General features: G+C 36.0%; 1 protein-coding gene across 2 annotated transcripts in view; it reads left to right on the top strand.

Annotated features, from left to right (window-relative positions):
* Positions 1 to 16,746, top strand: part of nup50 (nucleoporin 50) — a 46,573-nt gene extending 29,827 nt beyond the window's left edge. For both annotated transcript variants that reach the window (XM_084406759.1, XM_084406758.1), the window contains exons 5-8: positions 10,706 to 11,248; positions 12,760 to 12,841; positions 12,925 to 13,043; positions 15,715 to 16,746. In XM_084406759.1, coding sequence (XP_084262885.1) covers positions 10,706 to 11,248; positions 12,760 to 12,841; positions 12,925 to 13,043; positions 15,715 to 15,914 — 944 coding nt within the window. In that variant the 3' untranslated portion in view covers positions 15,915 to 16,746. The remainder of the gene's footprint in view (positions 1 to 10,705; positions 11,249 to 12,759; positions 12,842 to 12,924; positions 13,044 to 15,714) is intronic.
* Positions 16,747 to 19,266: the final 2,520 nt, after the last annotated feature.

The raw sequence follows: 19,266 nt of genomic DNA, 5'->3' as shown, positions 1-19,266 counted from the left end.
AGATACCAGTGAAATAAAACAATGTCAGATTTAAGTGCTTTTCAGGATCTTCAGGTAGTTCTAACAGTAGTTTTCAGGTACAGATATTGAATAATCAAATCAAAAAAGTTAAATAGATTTGAATAGTAGCGGTCGAACAATATCTCGCCAAGGCCTATATTTGGCATTTTTTTAATATCTCGGCCGATACGTTTTTCTGATTAGCCGGTGTTAGAAGCGGTTTATTTTCGATGGCACACCTGACTTTTATTTTGACGAGCGGCCCTGAGAATGGTAGTGTCTGAACACAGCCCTCACATTGTTCGTCTTCATTAGTTTATGATCTCTGTTTAACAACAGTCATATCTCATACTAGGGCTGGGCGATATGGCTGAAAACTGTATCACGATATAAGTGTTTCATATCGGTCGATATCGATAATTATTGATATTTTTTATGACATATTTAAAATAAGGACCAGTCCAGGAGACAAATACATTACATTTAAAGATTTTTTATTTTAAACTTTCTGATTATAATCCCATCAGTTATAAAGGCAGAAATGTCAACACGACCATGGAAAACACTGGGCGATATGGCAAACATATAATATTACGATTTTTCAGGAAAATCACGATTAATGATTTTATCATGATTCTTTTTTATGTTGGTTTTACTATTTTGTGGCTGTTTTTAAAATATGGACATTAGTTTGGCTGTAATGCTCAAAGCCTTAGGTAACAAAATGTAAAATAAAAAAGAATGGCAGACAGGGGCGAAGATAAAAAAGTTCTCATTATGTTCTTTGTTATTAAATATTAAGATCAAAGATACACATTACACGTACACACAAGCTAATATACAGATTAAATAAACAGTGCTTTATGTTTTCAGCTACAGTAGGTGTATTTAACAGTAGCATTGAACAAAGTAATTAAATGAACAAATATGAAAATAAAACAAAACAGACTTCACTGTATAAATTATACATTGATACGTATTAAAGCTACTATTAAAGTTATCAGTCAAGAGCAGTGAATGATTTTCTCTTTGCATTTTGTTGTTTTATTAACATTAAAGGGATAGCTCTGTTTACTGTTTGGATAGCCACATTCTTCAAAATATTAATATTTGAAAATATAAGAAGGAAATTAATACAGGTTTGGAACAACATTAGAGTGCGTAAATAATGAGAGAATTTTTATTTTTGGGTGAACTATCCCTTTAAGGACAAGCGGCAGCGTGTTTACTATTACTATACTGTCTCTTTAAGAGCTGCGCGCGACGCGTCTAATATACACGCATTTGACAAGCAGATTTTCTCTCAATTTTCTCAAGTTTGCTTTCACTTTAGACATATCCGACTAGTTTATGTAAACCTTGTGTGTATATAACAGTATTAGCACAATAAGACTCGAAATATAGTCCAGTAGGCGCTGGTAGACAGAGTGCATGTGAGCTTCACATGTACGCGCTGAGAAACGCACACGTTAAAACAGCTAATAAGCACGCGAATAACAGAGAAACTGACGATGGTCTTGCATAATTTGCAGACGACATGGTCTGACTACGGTCAGACTTGAAGTCAGGCGAGCTGACTTTTCCTGTTTTATCAACAATCGCTGTATCACTACACGCCGGTTCTGTTACTGAAGAATCCAACACGAGACAACAATATTGCGCAACCATACTGACTGGCTGTTGCGTGTCACCCCCTACGTTGCAAGGTTACCAGAGAGTTGAGTGCCTTTGTTCATGCAACCAAATTTGCTTTCGCAACCTCTGGTTTCTTCCGACGAAGAAAAAAAAAAAATTATCGAAAGTTTTATCGAACGCATTTTTTATTGATATTGATTACGTGTCTATCGCGATACATATCGTTATCGTTTTATCGCCCAGCCCTATCTCATACATTATTAGACAGAACTGTTAAACAAAGCAAGTAAACGGTATGCGAAAAAGTATAGCGTTTGCTTTTATTTTATTATTATTAATAGGAACTCAGTACTTTCTGATTTCAAGTCAACATTCCGCAAATTAAGGATGGGCATTTTTCTAAAATATTGCATTCGATTATTCGGGCTCATAAAAATCGAATATTCGTTTATTGAAATGACGTTTAACGAGAAAGACGTTATTTTTTAAGTAGAAATTGTTTTTGAAGTTAAGTTTAAGTTTTTGTCACCATTTCTGAACAAGCTTACGATTAGGCAATATACACAACAAGCTTGCTATATATCTTAAGGTTTTCTTTTAGTTGAAAACATTAAAGGGCACCTATTATGACTCTTTTCACAAGATGTAAAATAAGTCTCTGATGTCCCCAGAGTATGTATGTTAAGTTTTAGCTCAAAATACCCAACAGATAATTTTTTACAGCATGTTTAAATTGTAATTTTTTGGGGCTCAGATAAACGCGCTGTTTTAGTGTGTGCCCTTTAAATGCAAATTAACTGCTGCTGCACGGCACAGGGGGCGGAGCCTCACAAGCTCGTTCTCAGGACAACCTCAACAGAAACTCTCAGTTGCGGTGTTCATTTCGACTCGGAGTCGGACAATAATGCCCACAGAGCCAGAGAATATATGCTGTATGGACATAGAACAGGTATAGTTTAGTTTAATTATGGTTATAACTTATTTGTCATCTGCTTTTATCCACTAATACAAGCCTGCTGTAGCAAAACCCGTCCGAATAATGATCGCTTAGGAGACATTCTTCTCTACAGCTGCTCAAGCGTCGAACTATGGCGGACTCTGTGTCCAGCTCACTCAGGGCGGGTCTATGCTCAAACTGAAGTGTCACTCAACAGTCGTGGGAGGGGCCTGCTCAATTCTACGTCACATTGCACCGATTCTGAGACAGTGCTTATGATTTATTGAGATAGTAAAAAAACCACTGGGTGGATTTTTATCATTCTAGGGTGGTTTTGCTCACACACTGCCAACACACATTTATGTTCAAACACCATGTAAAAGTGAATTTTGCATAATAGGTGCCCTTTAAACAATTTGTGTAAACAAAAAATATAAAGAACAATCATTTAAGCTCAAGCAGCGGTAACGAAAAAAAATGCTAATAAAGCAGACTGCGGCAATTATCGTACAGAATGTACACTCGAGTCAGCATATGGTTATAGTGTTTATATTTTTTCACATTCATGTTGAGAAAAACAATAATATCCACATGCTCGAGTGAGAACGCGCTGCGCTGACAGACGTTGCAGAGACACAGTGTGCTAAGCGAAGTTTCTAACAGCACTTTGCATTTTCCGTTCTCCTTTCTCCCTCAACGAAACTTAAAGGAAGTATAAGTCTCAAAATTATTTTGCTATCTGATAAGGTAATGTATCATCTCGGCTAACTTGGGTTACAGCTGCGCTTGCCTGCAGTCGTGAATGCAGTGATGAACAGCTGTCTTTCTTCATGTGATTTCTCATTGTGGTGATATAAGTCATATTCATTCATTTGATCAAAAGGAATTCCATTTTGTAAGATCATTTCAGGGTTTTTCCAAAATTGGTCTTCGGTGGTGGCTGACCGACATGGTCATCCACACACAGCAAAGAGTACTCTAGTACCTACATGATCCGCAAGCCCAATATTGACAAATGTTAAATTTAAAATAAATACAAAGAAACAGTTTGTGATTTTTTTCTTAAAGAAAAGAAAGTAATTAAATGAACAAATATGAAAATAAAACAAAACATAGACTTCACTGTATAAATTATACATTGATACTTATTAAAGCTAAAGTTATCAGTGAAGAGCAGTGAGTGATTTTCTCTTTGCATTTTGTTGTCTTATTACGGATAGTTCTCCTAAAAATTCAAATTATCATAATTTACTCTCTCAAGTTGTTTTAAACTCGAATAAGTTTCTTTCTTCTGTTGAAAATAAAAGTTATTTGGAAGATTGTGGGTAACCAAACAGTTGATGTACCCCAGTGACTTCCATAGTATATTCTCCTATGAAAGTCAATGGGGATCAGCTACTGTTTGGATAGCCACATTCTTCAAAATATTAATATAAAAAAAAAAAGAGAAGGAAATTAATAGAGGATTGGAACGACATTAGAGTGCATTAATGATGAGAAATTTTATTTTTGGGTGAACTATCACTTTAAGGACAAGCGGCAGCGTGTTTAACTATAACTACTGTCTCTTTAAGAGTTGCGCGCGACGCGTCTAATATACACGCATTTGACAAGCAGATTTTCTCTCAATTTTCTCAAGTTTGCTTTCACTTTAGACATAACCGACTTTATTTATATAAACCTTGTGTGTATTTAACAGTATAAGCACAATAAGACTCGAAAGATAACTTAGTCCAGTATCCAGGCGCTGGTAGACAGGCTTTTAGTGCATGTGAGCTTCACAGCACACGTCAGAACAGCGCATCAGCACGCAAATTAAATGTTTAACCGACAAGGCATTAAAGCACATGCAAATTATGAACTGCAGTGTCCCGTTCCGCTGCGTTAACATTTATGTGAACATACGTCGCGTTGTTTAGTATGTTGGGAGGCGCCAGAACAGATATAATGCACGATTCTACGATATTTCTTCAAAAGCAGATCGTGGAGACATTTTAATCGTCCACGATCAAAAATCGTCATATCGCACACTCCTAAAAAACCACTTCAAACTGGATAGATTTTTTTTTTGCGTTTATTTAAAGTTATGTCAGCTGCATGTGCGGAATGCTTGTCACAAGCTGTAAGAGAAGATAAGGCAACTTTTTTTGACTGCAATTCACACCCAGCGCTAATTCAGCAAAAATATTCTCCGAATGCACCACGTGAAACATGGATTCGGTCTTCCGACCTTTATGATCAGTTGATTTTGATGCGATGGAGAGAGCAAAGACAGAATTGAAGACGGAGACTGCCCGTGCGGGGGTGGGGCGCTGTGATCCGTCACTCCGTCAGTAGCCTGCTTCACTCACAAAACCCAATTACTGATCAAATAAGGCTTTGGCGGGACAAAAAAATCTTTTTGGCGGCCGCCAAAAAATTTTCAATGTACGAAAAACCCTGCATTTTCATCAAAGTAATTCCAAACTTCACGAGGCAGATGACAACATTATGTGATCAAATACAATCAACTTGTTAACACGCTCCACAGCGCCACCACATTTAATTATAACTGCAAGTTAGTGCTTGGGATTTATCATGGATTCATTTACGGCCAGCAAAGCAACGTAGTAAAATTCGAATCGTATTTTATTTTTCAAATATTAATTACAGATTGAATATTCGTGCACACTCCTAGTTAAATGCAAATGTAGATTTATTATTAATTGATTGATTTTTTTTGTGTTATTTGGACGTACAGCACATATGCTGTGCTACTATTTGTCTTGAAGCCAAAGATGAAGCGAAAGAGTCGTGCGCTGACAGTACTGCTCTTTCCACCTTAATAAATAATCCAGTTGTTTGTGGCTCACTATGGATATGGTCTCAATTCATTGTCTATTTTGGGCAGCAGTATTCTCAGATCTCCACAGCTTTTGTATTTGTGCTTTATTCAGTTGGCAATCACAGAGACTGTTTACCTCATCAACCACAAACTGGTATTTTTAGTGTTGTGGCACCAACCCAGTCTGACATGATGCCCAGCAGTGAACACTTTGAGAATTAGCTTCCATTACACTCATGAGTTTGAACTGTCACACAACCAATGAGATTCATTAGTGCACCACAAGTTTTGACATTTTTACGTTATTAATTGCCTAGTTATGCATATTTGTTCTCTAAAGAAATTGTTTCTGACTGATAGGACATGTATTTCTATGTCAAACAATTAAGTCATCAAAAAACATTTCAAATGTCATCCAAAATGTTTTCAGGGAACTTTATAAATGAATATTGCCATCAGAATTGTTATCTTTTGATTTTGCATTAATGTTTGAAGGGGTAAATTATAAAGAATAATAAGTTGGGCATTGAAACAAAATTCAACATTCTGGTTCTGATTCAATATGTAATACATGGGTTGGCATTATATAATTGATGTTAACTCAAAACCATATTACATTAAATATTATTATTACTCTGGTCTATGTTCAATTGTTCAATCACCAAAAAACAACATAAGGTGAAGTTTTTAGATTTCCCAAACTTTATGTATTTTCTCAATCTACTTTTGAGATTGTATTCCTATCTTGATCTAATACCATTTTTTTAAATGTATTTCGTAAACATTTTGATACCTGGCTAGTAGAGGTCTAACGATATTCAAACTGAACTGGAAATACTCTCATGGCATACTGAATGGGCCCCGCCCAGCTCTAGCCCATTGTTGAGGTTTACCGTATGTCACAAAACTAGTTTTTCTTCCTTGACATTTGATGAAATCGTAATTAGGGGTGTAACGGTACACGTATTAGTCTCGTGAATTTTCGTGTCGTGTACAAGACGAATACAGCGTTGTAGCATAACACCATTAACTAACAAAACACGGAGCTTATTGCAATTATTGGTACTTTCGACAAGAAACAAAGTGCTATTTTTTTTACATTATGTCCATTTTATCACGTAATTCAAACAATAGGCTAAATGCTGTTTTGACTCTCTTTAATGTGGCGTGGCTGATCACTATATAGGCGCTAGGGGTGGTGAAAAAAATCGATTATTGATTAATCGCGAGTATGTTATGGACGAGTATGAATCGATTATTAAATTTTCAAAAATCGATTTTTTATAAAAAAAATAAAAATTGGATGCCACGATAAAAAAATTAAATAAAAAATCCACTCTGCGTGCATTTAGAGCATGTTATGAGAGGCGAATCACAACTACTTCAGAAAACCCAGCACAATATAGGAACTACCAGGCAGTGACGTATGTGTATTCTGAAATAAAAAGTATTTCACCTCAGAAAAACGGACGTTCCTGTCCTGTCAGCCGTTATACTGTACTCGTAGTAGCGCACACTCTTCAATTGCACGCGCAAATGCGGAGGGGCGCGCCGTGTATCGCTTCACTGTATAGTGCAAAGTGCAAAGGAAACTACGAGCATGCAACGTTGTTACGTTGTAAATTAGTAAGTCATGAAATAAAAGTAAAATACCAATAAATCACGTTACTGGTACATCGTGTGTTAGCTGAGAAGGATTTGCATGCAGGTATGATTTTCATTCTATTCACCAGGAGCAGTTTCCATGTTTCATTAACAGTTCTTGTTAGTATTGTGTATTCACCATGGTAACTGTCGTTTCAATATTAACGCCAAAATGCCACTTTATTTTCACTTTGTATTTGTAAAATACTGTGGTGGCTCATACCAACATTGTATTAACAAAAGCTAGTTTGGGACTGCTATTTAATATCTTTAGCTGAACACCTTGTCTTTCTAGAAGAAAATTGTCCAATTTCTACAGTATGTTGGTTCTGATCTACTTCCTAAAGGAAATAAGCCTTTCATTTATTTGTTATTGTTTAGTTCAACTTGATGAGTCACAACACAATGTGATGTATTCATTTCTGTGTTCTACAGAACATAAGCTACATACAAATAATTCTGAAGTTATAACTACACGACACAGAAAGTGCTTTGAGTTGTTACTCAATAAAAGAGTTAAGTAATTCAGCAGCTGACTTTTTTTAATACTGCAATCACTTTGTAGTGTATTTTCGTTTACTGTTGTGAACTGGAAAATCAATAATCGCTAATCGAGAATCGTTAATAATCGAAAATCGACTGTAATCGAATCGGGACTTCAATAATCGTAATCGAATCGGGAAATCAGACAGATTAACCACCCCTAATAGGCGCCTATATAGGTAAAAGCAGCGCAGCATGGGTGATCATGATCATCTCTTCCTAATAAATGTGATTGAACATCTGAAGTTATGTTCAAAGATACAGTACAACTTACTGAAACATATTATATTTCATGTAATCGCTCTGTGTTTTTACTGCGGAAAGACATCAGTAAAACAGCTTTAAAACAATATCCCACGTAGCATTACATTTACCTCAGGAAGACCATTCAGTGTCCACAGCTTGTTAGTCAGCTAGAGAAATTAACTCTTCACTAAATGTATGCACTATATTAGCCTATATATTTTCATTTTATTTTGCTTAACCGGTTAGTGATTTCTTGATTATTTAATGTCTTTAAAATATCTGTCTTGAAAATGACTATTTCAACAACGAATTGGAGTAAAAACATAATTAAATGTAGAAGTTAATGCAAAAACTTCCTTATGTGCAGTTTACATGTTTGCATACAGTTTGTTATTTGAGTGTTCCAACTTAATTTAGGCAAATAGTCTGGGCTCTGTTGTTAACCTTTAATATTATAATAGCTAATGTGCAAGTAAGGGATCCCTATATAGTTTACAGCATTAGCAGCATACAGTATTTTTTATCCTTAAGAAACTTTTAATTTCAACTGAATTAATTCAAAAACAGAGACACAATTTGTTTAGTAAACCACTGTTTAAAGGGGTGGTTGAATATTTCACTTTCCTCACTTACTTTAGTTAGTGTGTAATGTTGCTGTTTGAGCATAAACAACATCTGCAAAGTTATGACGCTCAAAGTTCAAAGCAAAGGGAAATATTTTATTTGAAAGAAATTGCTTTTTAAGGACTACAACAAATGGCTGGTAGGGACTACACGACATTCCTCCCGGGTTAGTGACATCATGAACCCTAAAATGTACATAAACCCCGCCCCAGAACACGATTTTCTCCATCTTTCTGACTTTGGGTTGAACATAAAAGGCTAAAAGTTGTAGAAATGTTCAGTGCATGTCTGTGTGAGGTAAAAGGACACAAGCTGTTGAAACTCCGCCCTCTGTGTTGGTAGCAGCAGCTCATTTGCATTTAAAGGGACAGACAAAAACTGTGTGTTTTTGCTCACCTTCAAAAAGCGACAATTTTAACATGCTATATAAAAATATCTGTGGGGTATTTTGAGCTAAAACTTCACACACTCTGGGGACATCAAAGACTTATTTTACATCTTTCGAAAAGCGCATTATACCACCCCTTTAATATAAAAAAAGCAATTTTATGTTTGTTACAGGGTTTTTCCTGGGTCAAAATTGGTCTTCGGTGGTGGCTGACCGACATGGTCATCCACACACAGCAAAGAGTACTCTAGTAACCACATGATCCGCAAGCCCAATATTGACAATAAATGTTGAATTTAAAATAAATACAAAGAAACAGTTTGTGATTTTTTTCTTAAAGAAAAGAAAGTAATTAAATGAACAAATATGAAAATAAAACAAAACATAGACTTAACTGTATAAATTATACATTGATACTCATTAAAGCTAAAGTTATCAGTGAAGAGCAGTGAGTGATTTTCTCTTTGCATTTTGTTGTCTTATTAGGGATAGTTCTCCTAAAAATTCAAATTATCATAATTTACTCTCTCAAGTTGTTTTAAACTCGAATAAGTTTCTTTCTTCTGTTGAAAATAAAAGTTATTTGGAAGATTGTGGGTAACCAAACAGTTGATGTACCCCAGTGACTTCCATAGTATATTCTCCTATGAAAGTCAATGGGGATCAGCTACTGTTTGGATAGCCACATTCTTCAAAATATTAATATTAGAAAAATATTAGAAAATATTAGAAGGAAATTAATAGAGGATTGGAACAACATTAGAGTGCATTAATGATGAGATCATTTTTATTTTTGGGTGAACTAGGCCTATCCCTTTAAGGACAAGCGGCAGCGTGTTTACTATAACTACTGTATCTTTAGAGTTGCGCGCGACGCGTCTAATATACACGCATTTGACAAGCAGATATTCTCTCAATTTTCTCAAGTTTGCTTTCACTTTAGACATAACCGACTTTGTTTATATAAACCTTGTGTGTATTTAACAGTATAAGCACGAAAGATAACTTAGTCCAGTATCCAGGCGCTGGTAGACAGGCTTTTAGTGCATGTGATCTTCACAGCACACGTCAGAAAAGCGCAACAGCACGCGAATTAAATGTTTAACCGACAAGGCATTAAAGCACATGCAAATTATGAACTGCAGTGTCCCGTTCCGCTGCGTTAACATTTATGTGAACATATGGCGCGTTGTTTAGTATGTTGGGAGGCGCCAGAACAGATATAATGCACGATTCTACGATATTTCTTCAAAAGCAGATCGTGGAGACATTTTAATCGTCCACGATCAAAAATCGTCATATCGCACACCCCTAAAAAACCACTTCAAACTGGATAGATTTTTTTTTTTTGCGTTTATTTAAAGTTATGTCAGCTGCATGTGCGGAATGCTTGTCACAAGCTGTAAGAGAAGATAAGGCAACTTTTTTTGACTGCAATTCACACCCAGCGCTAATTCAGCAAAAATATTCTCCGAATGCACCACGTGAAACATGAATTCGGTCTTCCGATCTTTCTGATCAGTTGATTTTGATGCGAGGGAGAGAGCAAAGAGAACTGAAGACGGAGAGTGCGCGCGCGGGGGTGGGGCGCTGTGATCGTTCTCTCCGTCACTCCATCAGTAGCCTGCTTCACTCACAAAACCCAATTACTGATCAAATAAGGCTTTGGCGGGACAAAAAATCGTTTTCAATGTAGGAAAAACCCTGTGTTAGTGTTCTTATAATAGGCCATGACGCAGCGTTGAATTGGCTGGCCAACACACTGTAAAGTCAGAGAGGGAGGATGGGCGGCAGTCGTCACACTGTTAGAAATGCTGCCTCTTCAGAGCTCTTAGTCACCCAGCGTCTCTCTCTTCATCCTCAGGTCCCTTAACCTTCAACAGCTCCACCCCCTCCAAGCCCACGGTTGATGTCACCTCCAACGGCTCCGCCCCCAGCAGTAAAGAGTACAACCGTCAGCTCACCGCGCTCAACTGCTCCGTGCGCGACTGGATCACCAAACACGTCAACGACAACCCCCTGTGTGACCTCAACCCCATCTTCCGGGACTACGAGCGGCACCTGGCCAGCATCGAGAGGAAATACGGCACGTCAGACAGTGGGGCGGAGAAGCGGCTTGTGTCAAGCGGAGCAGGAACCACCGTCTCCAGTCCTGCTGTCAGTGGAGCAGCACCGCAGCTCTTCTCCTTTAAAGACAAGGATGATGACAAACCAGCAGCTGTGGCGGCTCCGGGCGTCTCTTTTAATTTCGGCCAGAAGGTGGACAGCTCTGTGCTCGGTGCGCTGGCCTCCAGTGGAGCGCCATCTTTCTCCTTCTCCACCTCCTCCTCCTCAGGCGTGTCGGTGTTTGGATCAGCGGTCAGTAGTGTCAGTCCTGCGGTGTCAGCCAGCAACAGCCAGACTGCAGGTGTGTGTGTTCACTTGTTCACTAATACAGCAAGCGCACTGATTCATAGGTTTTTGCTGTAAGGTTGTAAGTGGTGTTTAGTTTATTTCATGGCATCTTTCGGTTTCATTTCAGTCTAGTGGAATATAGGGTTTATTAGGCAATTTTTCTTGATATATTAGCTGTTTGAGCTATAGGGAAATTGTGTAATGGTACATTTCAGTTGAAATGTGGGAGAAAATGATTTATTCTTTCTGTAGAGATTCTGCAGAAATGGACCATGTTTAAAGGAATAGTTTACTTAAAAATGTTATTTTGTTTCAAACCTGTATTAATTTCTTTCTTCTGCTGAACACAAAGGATGATATTTTGAAGAATGTCATCAACCAAACAGTTGTTGACCCCACTGACTTCCATAGTATATTTTTTTTTCCTACTATGGAAGTAAATGGCTACCATCAACTGTCTGGTTTACTGACATTCTTCAAAATATCATCTTTTGTGTTCAGCAGAAGAAAGAAATTAATACAGGTTTGAAACAACTTGAGTAAATGACAAAATTTAAATTAAGTGAACTATTCCTTTAACATACCCGAGTTATGCATCTCTATAATCCCAGAACATCATTCATCTGCTTACAGAAAAGGGCGAAATAATGTTTATACAATAATTCAAGATGCACCTAACAACTATTTTGATAGTAGTTTATCAGAATTAAAAAAATCCGGATTTTTATTTTTAGATTTGGCATAAAATAGTTTTAAATAAATATTAGAAAAACACATCTTTATAAACCTCCCCAATTTTGCACAGTATTTTTTTTATAAATATATGCAAATTGAAGGCTGTAAAAAATGTAAAAACATGAATGTATGCTGTTGTGTGCATATATATATAGATATATATATATATAATAATTATTATATATATATATATATATATATATATATATATAATAATTATTATATATATATATATATATATATATATATATAATTATTATTATTATTATCATTTTTTTACATGTTGCATTTTATAATATTAGTAATGAAGTCAACACCATTATTCAATATCCTGCAGAAACTATCGATGTACATAAATAATAGTCTAAAAAGGTCATAAAACACAGTTTCACCATGGCTGTAACGCAATAGTCACTAATTTTTCTCTTTAGACAAAACGTAATGTGCAATGGAGGTGTATGTTTTCAATATCCACTGGCTAAATCTTGTGTACCTTCCTCAGGGGAAGAACATGCGTTCAAGATACATGTGACTGATGAAGGGTGTAATTGTTACTGAAATTATCTGGACAATTTTCATTTTTGATTTATCAATTAGAACTTGCAGATTACATGATTGTGCTCCCACAGAACACGCTTATAACAAGAATATTTATGATTATTGCACAAATGCTGATAATGAATATAAAATCAGCAGAAGTCAGACTCGCATTTAGAGTATCAGTCAGCACATTTCAGTAAAATGCTGCAACATGTTTTTTCATGTGAATTTCCTGTGCTTCTGTTTTAGATGAAAATGGGGAAGAATCAGAGGAGCCGCCTGTTCCTGTGGTGAAAGAGATCAAGGAGAAAGATGCCTTCTACTCCAAAAAGTATACATCACGTACCCGTCACTCTTTAAACACAACACTCGTGTCTCTCGTATATGTTATGTTTCAAAATTATCTTTCCGCAGGTGTAAGCTGTTTTATAAGAAGGATGGAGAGTTTAAGGAGAAGGGGGTCGGGACGCTGCATCTGAAGATGGTGGCTGAGAGCAAGCTTCAGTTGTTAGTGCGCGCCGACACAAACCTGGGTAAGTCATCATGCATACATCAGTCAACTAAAGCAAGATACTTGACATTGTCTGTAAAGAACCTTTTTTAGGCTGATTATATTGATGACAATAGTCTGGCTCTGTTAATTGTGAGATGTAAATTGTGTGATTAAAAAGTCACAATTACAAGAAATAATCAGTTACCACTTTCTCAATGGCGCCTTTTTATCATATTAAGTGTGAAATAAAATTGCAGTTATTAGATGAAAGGTACATGGTGTGTTTGTTTGCCATGATTAGAGAAGATCTGGATCCCCCTGCAGGATATTTCATGAAATGCAGTCATCTAGCTTGTTGTTTAAAGTGATAGTTCACCCAAAAATGAAAATTGTCATTAATTACTCACCCTCATGTCGTTCCAAACTAGGGATGTAACGGTATGAAAATTTCACGATTATAGTGACCAAAATTATCACGATTATCAATATTACGGTTTTGTTAAAATGAAACGAAAATGTTCAAAAAGAACAAATAGGCACACTGAAAACATTTCAACAAGTTTTATATTTTGAAATCAACAAATAAAATTAGCAGCTCTATGCACTTTTGTTAAGCATACACATTAAATGATATGACCGTCGTCAATAGTAACACATTATAATAGCGCATATCTCTTCTCTAACCGCAGACGCGCTCTCTCGTTTTATTAAAATGCTATTATAAATTAGGTCAGTGGATAATTCAGCAGCAAATGTTATTATAGTTATTATAGTAAAAAAAATTTAGTTTGGAACTAATAGAAGGTAAAATGTTCCACATTGCTCTTTGTATTGTTCTAAAATACATATAAATAAATAAAATAAATGTATTTGCATATACTATAAAGTGAAAGACGTTTATTTTAAATGTATAGTGCCGCTTTTTCATGAGGCAACAATATTTGATAGGTAGGACAGAACAAGACCATTAATAATCTTAATCTTTCATTGGGCAAAAGTATTGTAGGCCTAATATGAAAGGCTTCAATATAGAGCACATCCCGTGCACAGAATGATGCGCTTGATGCGGCGGGGAGGATTATGGGTGATGAATCTCCCGAGCGCTGTCACTGCTTTCCGCCATGTCTTCTCGTACAAAAAAACAATGTTGCGCTGCGGCTGCGTCAGACTGATGCTGGACAGGATTTACTGCGAGTTTTCAAAATCACCATAATCAAACACGGTTTTCGTGATAATTAAATTTTAAACGATAATCCTAAACATCAGGACATTTTATCGTGGTTTATTGTGAAACCGGTAATCGTCCCATCCATAGACTTTCGCTCATCTTCAGAACCCAAATGAAGATCTTTTTGATAATCTGAGAGCTTTCTGTCCCTCCATTGACAGCTACGCAACTGACACTTTTTTTCAAAAAGTTCATAAAGAGATCATAAAACTAATCCATATGATTTGAGTGGTTTAGTCTAAATCTTCTGAAAAGACTCGATCGCTTTATCATGAACAGATTGAATTGAGGCTTTTATTCTTATATAAACATTGATTAGTTTTACGATCTCTTTATGAACTTTTTGAAGCATCAAAGTGTCAGTTGTGTAGCTGTCAACAGAGGGACAGGAAGCTCTCAGATTTCATCAAAAAGTCTTACGGGGTTTGAACAACATGAGGGTGAGTAATTAATTACAGAATTTTCATTTCTGGGTATTATTATTATTATTATTATTATTATTATTATTATTATTAATACCTTATAATATATTATATTATTAGTCATAGCCAGGAGGGCTGTGGATGATATCGGTCAACACAGTTGTCAAGTCACTGAAATATACCCAGATTTTGTGTTAAATAAATGTATTAAATAATGGGTATTGTTTATATGCACACAAATGATTTCTAAAAGATCATGTAACATTACAGACTGTAGTAATGGCGGCTGAAAATTCAGCTTTGCCATCACAGTAATAAATATATTCAAACAGTTTTTTTTTTGTTTTTTTTTTGTATTTTTGATCAGATAAAAGCGGCCTTGGTGAGCAATGCAGAAAAGACATGCATTACAAATCTTAATCCAAGCTTTTGACCAGTACTGTAAAAACAGTAAAAATCACACTACTGGTTAAAAGTTTGGATACATTTTTTATATATATAGTTATATTATAATTTTTCACTAATTAGTAAATATATAGGTAAAATTGCTGTTTTTATTTTGTTGTTTTATTATTTTAAATATTCTTGAATGAAATGATGGTTCCTCTGCAGGGCTCAACTTTAAGGATTTTTTTTTCTGTCGGGCCAGTGGTTTATTTTTATTTTTATTTTTTTAATAAATAAAATAGGCCTAGTTTTTGACCCATAACCTTTATAAATTAGGTTGTGACATCAAAAACTACTAGCCTAACTCATATAAATTTCAAATGTTGTAAAAGACAAGTAAACTGTCAGTACTGAAATAAGAATAATTGCGAGCACAAATACAATAGAACACATATACAAATAAAATAATGTTTTTCAGGCAAGTATACCAGTAAAAAAATCAGGCAAGTGACAGTTGCGTCAACTTTCCCGAGTGACGTTTACGATTGACACAGTCCTTATTGTCGAGCCCTGCCTCCAAATTTAGCTAATACCTACATTTTAAGAGATATGCATCATAACTAAATCTTTCTGGCTATTTGCTGTGCTTTACTGGCTCTTCTGGTTCTTCATAGGGAACATCTTGCTGAACATCATGGTGCCCTCTTCCATGCCCTGCTCACGAACTGGCAAAAACAACGTGATGGTGGTGTGTGTGCCAAACCCTCCCGTGGACGACAAGAACCCCAGCACACCCGTCCCGCTGCTCGTGCGTGTGAAAACGGCAGAGGACGCAGACGAACTGCATGGGATCCTGCAGGAAAAGAAAGCCTAACGCATCATCCACCCTCGTTCTTATGTGTTTGACTGAACGTGGCTCTCGCACGACCCACACACCTACTCTGTCCGTCTGATCTAGAACTGTTTTTTTGCGTCCCGTTAATCGTCTAGAAGAGTGATGGAAACCAATGGGTTCTTCTACTGTGAAATCACTCGTGGTCCTACTGTAAACGCTGCTCATCGTATCAGAGAGGCCACATGTTATAGCAAAGACACGAGTCTGGATTCATCGACATTCCTTTGAGTTTTAATTTAGCTGCTATTTAAGGAATTCTTCGAGGTTTAGACAGAGCCGACTGTTTTACGTGGATTGATTTGTTTTTAATTGGGAATCATTTTTCAGAGGCAAGTACGTGTAAGATCTTTTCTGTACGGTTTTCCAATGCTTGCTGGAGGAGTAATTAGAGGTCAGTATTACATTTGAAATGTTTTTTTTTTTTTTTTTTAGAACAATATATGCATCAGATTTCCACTGCTCTAATCAAAAATAATCCCCCACAGTTCTTCATAGGATGAAGTGATCAGATATACCTGGTGTTTTTTTTTTGTTTTTATGGCTCATTTTCTCGCAGTACTTGCTGTGATGGTATTTATTTTGGTTGAGGGCATGTGTGGATGTATGTAAACCACAGAACTGCTGAGGTTGAGAATGAATGCTGGCTTTATGGCAATCTGTCCTGAAGATGACCTCTGGAAGTTTTTTTTTTTTTCCTGTAAGTGGCCTTTTTTACTGCCTTACACAATGAGGTATGTGTTTAAAGTGTTGAGCAGCACTCGATCTACCTTACATTCATTTACTGGTGAATAAATCAACTGAACCTGACAAATGACTCGTTTCATTTCCAGCAATCATGGCAATAGAAATGGTTCTTTGGCACAAATGAATTTCCCACTTACTGACCTCGAGCGAATCGAACAATTAAAGGGATAGTTCACCCTCGTGTTGTTCCAAACCTGTATGAGTTTCTTCTGTTGAACAAAAGATATAGCGAAGATATATACCATTAATTAATTGTGCTTATAAAAGCGATAAAAGCATTAAACGCACTAAGCATTTAAAGTTCCCCAACGGACCAATTATCTGCGTATTATGACCGTTTATTTGTCTGTGCTTGAGTGGCGTGTGCGAATCACAGTATACTCTGCGCGCGTTCACCAGCGCGCTACAAAAGTGTGATAAGATTTGCACAAGCCATCGCGACGCTGATGATAAAATGTGCAACTTATTTGAAATCTATTGAGAATTTGCTGCTTTAAAACACAATGGAGAATGTCAAACATAATCTAAAACAGCCACATAAACTAAAAAAGACTAATGAAAAGGAGAAAACATCATTCTGCACCAACATAAATTAGAAAGCTTTTTATACTCATGACCACCTTTACTAGTTTATCAAATTCTATTGTTTGTATTGTGGTACATTTTTACTAACTTGTAGAATTTATAATAGATTAGCCTATTTGTTAATGGATTAGATTTTTCAATAAAGATTTATATTACAACTGTGGCATGTTGTGTATATATAGTTTCTAAATGTGAAGGTAGCTATTACAACTGAAAAAAGGAAGAAAAAAGTTAACATTGGCCGTAGCATGGTAATGCGGAGCCATCAATGGTCTTACCTGTAATTATGTCCTTACTGTAACAAATGCAGCCTTATTGTTAAATGATTACAAGACCTATGTCACTTTTTAGGCCAAGTACAAGTTCGAATCAAGAGGACCCTCTTAAAGTATTGACTTAACAATGGGTTTTCCCCGATATGTGTTCTGCTAATAATGACAGATATTAGGAAAAACCTGGCTTTCAGATATTCCAAGAGATGACAAGAAATTTACATTTTCAATATAAGAAAATGTTAAAGTTAGTTTGACCCCATGGCACTTTGATTAAAAAATTCTGTGAAACTGATACTGTTTTTAGGTGCTTGAATAAAATAAAATACACTAGTATCCTATGTAAACAAGTAAACGCTAACTAGGCTATTACTTTATTGCAGTTATGTTAGCAATGCATGTGCAATTTGCAATAAACAAACAAATAAATGAATCTCATGAGGGAGCATGTCCCGGGACCCCGCTAAACGGTTCACACTTCAACTGTTCAAACCAAAACTTCACCCATGCCGACATTCTTCAGAATATCTTCTTTTGTGTTCAACAGAAGAAAGAAACTCATACAGGTTTGGAACAACATGAGGGTGTGTAAATGACAGAATTTTCATTTTTGGGTGAACCATTCCTTTAGATTTATACAATCATAAATTGTATCATAAATCATAATTAAGTCTGTTGTATTTGATAATTTATTGTAGAAAAATACTTTTTATTTTAGAACACACAATAACATTCTGCCTTCAACCTCTTTAACCATATTTCAACTTAGTTAGAAGAGTACAACTACAAACCAACATTTGATCAAATGAATTGCTAGTACTAATTAATAGTTCACCCAACAAATAAATTGTCATTATTTACACACCTCCATTTGATTCCAAAGCTGTGAAACACAAAAGATACTTTGATGAATGAATTTGGTGATCACTAACCATTTTATGGACACAAAAATATCAGAAACCGGGGTTGTAAACCTCTTATTAAATAAGTTAAAAGTTGAATATAACAGCTTGTGCATTGTTTGGTGGTTTTATGCGTTTAGAGGATAAACAACATGTTCTGAAAGTTAAGCACGCACTTTCACAGGCATTTACTATGACTATCTGTAGATTTATGATGTATGGTCAAGCACCAAGAAGAATCAGTTGAAGTGCTGCCCCCTTGTGTTTCTGTGAGTTTTGACAGGACTGACTAAAGCCTGATGATGTCTAGTCTCGCGGAGCCAGACCTTCAGCCAGCCGGCCATCAATATTTAGGAATATTACATAATTTGTAAAGGAGTGAAACTTGCAAAATGAGGGGGACGGCAATATTATTTTTCGGTAATTATTCAAATTAAAATAGATTTTCACTATAAGGAATTTACATTATTCTAACTTTAGAATGCACAAACTTTTCTTCAGGGAGAGCATTTCCCCCGGACTCCCCTAGAGGAACCTCCAGACCCCATAGTCTCTCTAAAACCTGTGGGGAACACTGTTTATTCTATGAACTACATTCCAGCATAGTATAAAGTTTGGTTTTAGTAAGGCTGTTTATGCCAAATTCCTACCCTACCTATCTTATGTAACTTGAAAATAGTTACATCAGACAATGTTTGGCTCTTTTTAGGTGGCAGGAGTGAAACTTTGACATCCTCAAATGTGTTGTATGCTTTCAGAATAATGAAGGCAGAGAACAATTAGAGAAGGAAAAAAGGTCATATAACTGCCATAAATGTGGGAAAAATG

This window comes from Rutilus rutilus (assembly GCF_951802725.1).
Source record: "Rutilus rutilus genome assembly, chromosome: 4".
NCBI classification, from domain to species: Eukaryota; Metazoa; Chordata; class Actinopteri; order Cypriniformes; family Leuciscidae; genus Rutilus; species Rutilus rutilus.
This window is presented reverse-complemented; position numbering and strand designations above follow the sequence as displayed.